We start from the raw sequence: 4,346 nt of genomic DNA, 5'->3' as shown, positions 1-4,346 counted from the left end.
GACCGGCGGCGGCCGACGACCGCCGACCGACGGCGACCGCCGACCGACGGCGACCGCCGCAAGCTCCGACAAAGATGTAGCGCCCGCCAATAGAAGTTGTAGGATATTTTTGTCATTTTATAATAATACGAATTACATTCTTTATAAAAATAATGGGCACCAAACAAAAGAATGTAATCACCTTTGTAATCAAAGATTACATACATTTCATTACCAAACATAGTAATGTAATCAAAATTACATTACATTACATTACAAATTTGATTACATTACAAGCTCAATTACATTACGCCCAACCAAACGTAGCCTTAGTAACACTTTTGATTAATTTTTTAAATCAAATATACTATATCAATTATAAATCTTAAAAATATTAGATTTTTTTTACAGAAGAAGTAACAAATGACTAAAGCACATATGAGGACATTTTCGAATTAAGTGAAGTAGAGACAACAGACGATGAGATTCTGAAATATTATATAGATGGCCAATTAATTAAGTAAGAGCCACGTAGACTCCGATCTCCTTTAGATACTTGTCGTACTCGCCAAAGAATCCAACAATTCGACCCGCCGTGACCGGAACAGTGAACTCCTTGCCGCCTCCTCCCCCAAAAGGCCCATGCGTATTTCCGAAGTTGGTCTTAAATTTGAGCTGAGAGATGCAACTTTCGCCGTTATAAGCGCCGACGAACCCAACCATCGAGTTGATATATTCGCCACGATCGAGTGTGAACTGCAAGAAGGATCGATATAACGATGTTTACTATCCATGTAGAGCGTTGGTCACTTCACGTACCGAGTGATAGGTGCCACCACCGCTGCCGCCTAGTGTCGGTGTGTCGAAATTACTCCCGTCGACTATGTAGGAGATCTCCAAATTATCGACGACGCCACCTGTGTGGAGTCTGACCTTTGTGATTTGGGACACAGATCCACCAATGTCAAAGTTGCAGTCGCCGGCGACTCCCCATGGTCCAACCTTGATGTTATTTTGAAACTCTAAAACATATATATATATATTTATATATATAATTTGTCATTACTGTAAAAGCAAGAGGATAATCTGGATCTGCTTAGGCTAGCTAGTGTTGTTGTTAATTACCATCATTGTTCAACGAAATACAAAAAGGAAAAAAAATATGGAGAGGATAGAAAATGAACTATGAATGCACATATTGTACTGATTTATATATTAACATAAGCTGGTTAATTAACACTGGAATTGAAAATCTATTATTTTAGGCTCGCTAACTTATTAGAGTTTATTATTTTCTTCGATTAAAATTTCATTATTGAATTGGCGTGGAAGGATGTAAACCATTAAGAAGAGAAACGGTATAGGAGAATTGATGCTTACTGATCCCTGTGAAATCCTCAAAGATAGCAACTACTTGGCCTTCCAATGACTTCAGGTCGCGCTGCTGCTGCTGGGCTTCCGCACTTGTATGTCTTCCCTCACGCCTGGCTTCTTCGATTTTACTTTTGATATCGTTCCGTTCAGCTTTAAGCTTTTCCATTTCTGTCTTCAACTTCTTGATATCGGTTTTGGGCTGCCCACCGGATTTCCATAACCCGCAGAAGCAATTGTCGACGATTATGTTGAAGATGAAATTGGGGCAAACCATGGCTAGCAGCAGGCCAATCGAAGCTTTGGTAGTGATGGAGGGTTGACAAGGCTAGTGGAGAGACATCTTTTTTATAGACTCAAGAGACGAAGGGACAAATGTTCCACAGACTGATGCAGTTGGTTCGTGTAAGGATATTATTGTCAATAGATCTAAGTCAATTTTTAATACTCACTGATCCTGTCCGGAATCTGAGTCAGACGAAGGTCGGTTACGATGACACTAGTATTGACGAAGAGAGGACTTTTCCACGGTATGCACTGGTACGTCAGGAAACAGGACCCCCGTGCGAAGCTCCTGGACAATGCTGAGGCTGCTAGTACTAGGGCTCCTGCCCTGTGGGCCCGGGATACCCGATCGGGGATTATACGACCCCTGACTTATGGTGAGCTGGCTTCTTCCTCCTGATCGCTGATTGTCACGTCTCCCTGATTTTAACCGTCCTTACTTGCCACGTCCCCTTGACTTGGACCACCCTTGACTGCCACATCCTCTTGATTTTAACTGCCACGTCCTCTCCTTTACGCACCGTATCACCCACTTATTGTCTCAAATCTTTCTTGCATATGCTCTTATTAGATAGAGGTCTACCATTACCTTCGTTGGTTGAATCCGTCAAAGTCTTTTTAAAATCGGATAGTTCAATTAGATAAACAAACTCAATGCAGTCCAAAAAATATATTGTTTCCTTCTCTTCGGTTTTTCTTTAATTTCTATTTCTGTTTTTCGTTCCTCTTTCTCTTTCGTTTTTATTTCTTATACAACCGAAAGAATTACCGATGCAAGAGTACTATTAGATTAAGAAATGCAAAGAACAAACAAAAAAAATTAAACATTCTATTATATACACATGATGAATGAGTTGAGCGAGTCAAGTGAGAAGGATTAACTGATATGGTTCATTGGGATCACTAAAACTTCCAATTAATTCTACAAATATTATTTAGTTAGATTCAATTGCTATTAGTTTCCTTTTCTCACGGTGATTCAAGTTCATATATATTCAATACTGCTGTAACATTATCTTTTATTTTTCTTGTTCATTCTCTCTAGCTCTCTCTTTCTTGCTATAATGTTTTCAAATGAACACCTAAATAAATATTAATAAAAAGATACCAAGCCGAGTATTAAGGAAATGATAGCTGAAGATTTAATTTGAGGTCAAGAGAAAGAGAAAATGTCCTCTCTTTTTTTGTCTAATAAATGAAGTCAATTATGTGCGCAAATATGAAAGACACCTCTCAACTGCTTCTTCGAAAATGCCCATTATGTTAGGTTGGTTGACTGAAACAATAACGTGCATGTTTGCGTAAAATCTTTAACCCTCCTCTATCTACGGTACATTTGTATATTTAATATGAGAGGGAATTTGTCATCCCATTAATCTCACACAATCGGTTCCACAACCCTCCTCTATTCAAGCCCCGGAATAAAGTTGAATTAATTAATACGGAGCAGAATTATTACTATAAGACAAGGGGTCGAATCTTGATAAAATTGAGAAAAAAAAGTCCTCCCCATGCTAGCCAACTATAACTTTTCGATTTACCTTCTCATATATAGTTGTGAGGCCGATCGTATGAAAATCGTTAGGATGACAAATTCTATCTTTTGTTACCATTTGTATATTTATCCCAGCGTTTAATTATTTGTTTGTTAAAAATAATATATTATGGAAAATATTTATCCTGTATAGATAAATTTAGTCATATCACTACATAATCATATCGTAGCACCTTCTTGATCACTGCCAAGGCTAACACAATTATATATTTCATCTAATTAATTTCATGACAACTAGAGTGAGAACAAAATTAAATTAGAATTGTCAAAATGGTCATATTATAATATGAAGGATACTTAAGGATGACATAGACACTATTAAATATTCAAAACACAAGTTACTTCTCGAGATATCTTAATTATGCATCACATCATCAAATATCACCAGGGATGACAATTTCACCCGAATCCGATAGAAGATTCGACATCCGACTCGAATAGAGGAGGGTATGGAGGGACTATCAATACCCGATACCTGACTCGAATACCCGATTAAATAATATATATACATATATTAAAGAAAATTTCTTTTTTCCAAAATCAACTTACTATTTTTGTTGATATTAGGAGGAGACTATATAGATGTTTAATCTATTTTTTTAATTATATATATATATATATATATATTTTAATAGGTTGTTAATTTTAATATATTTTTGTTGAATGATAATAGTTGGATAAAAAGAAGAAAAATTATAACTATAGAAGATATCCGATCATTTAATGGGTATGGGTATACCCATCGGAGATCCTATACCCGATGGGTATGGGGACGGAGGATATAAAATCCGACCAGAATCCGACCCATTGCCATCCCTACTGTACCACTTTCTCATCCTCATACCTTATTAGATATCTGACCCTACTCATGCAAAGAATCCTACTCATACAAAGAATCATTACAGTAGGATAAAATACTCTCCATGATTTATCTGTTTATTTTTTATAATGAGACTGATCCCGTCCGGAAGCTGAGTCAGATGAAGGCGGGTCTCGGTGTGCTGGAGGTTGACGGAAAGTCGCTGCGGTGTCCGATCTACCTGACACCCTCCGAAAGGGCTTACACGGGCGGATGACGAAGGGTGATGACCAGGACAATGACGCTGGGGCTCTGCGCACACTCAGACGATCCCACGAGTCGTTAGAGACCAGAAAC

The 4,346-nt window shown here is 37.9% G+C and overlaps 1 protein-coding gene across 1 annotated transcript; it reads right to left on the bottom strand.

Moving 5' to 3' along the window:
- Positions 1 to 351: 351 nt before the first annotated feature.
- Positions 352 to 1,688, bottom strand: LOC122049692 (horcolin-like). Its single transcript, XM_042611049.1, has 3 exons — positions 1,360 to 1,688; positions 799 to 1,001; positions 352 to 735 (listed from the first exon to the last, which is right to left on the bottom strand). The coding sequence occupies exons 1-3, from the start codon at positions 1,625 to 1,627 to the stop codon at positions 496 to 498; spliced, it is 711 nt and encodes a 236-aa protein (XP_042466983.1). The 5' UTR covers positions 1,628 to 1,688; the 3' UTR covers positions 352 to 495.
- Between the last annotated feature and the right edge of the window lie 2,658 nt (positions 1,689 to 4,346).

This window comes from Zingiber officinale, chromosome 2B (genome assembly GCF_018446385.1).
Source record: "Zingiber officinale cultivar Zhangliang chromosome 2B, Zo_v1.1, whole genome shotgun sequence".
In the NCBI taxonomy this organism is placed as follows: Eukaryota; Viridiplantae; Streptophyta; class Magnoliopsida; order Zingiberales; family Zingiberaceae; genus Zingiber; species Zingiber officinale.
The sequence above is the reverse complement of the archived record's forward strand: the minus strand, read 5'-3'. Positions and strand labels throughout refer to the sequence as shown.

Coding starts and splice junctions, on each gene's coding strand:
- LOC122049692 (XM_042611049.1), bottom strand. CDS start 1,627: ATGGTTTGCCCCAATTTCATCTTCAACATAATCGTCGACAATTGCTTC. Junction 1,002..1,359: donor TGAGGATTTCACAGGGATCA/GTAAGCATCAAT, acceptor TATATGTTTTAG/AGTTTCAAAATAACATCAAG. Junction 736..798: donor GTGGTGGCACCTATCACTCG/GTACGTGAAGTG, acceptor TCCTTCTTGCAG/TTCACACTCGATCGTGGCGA.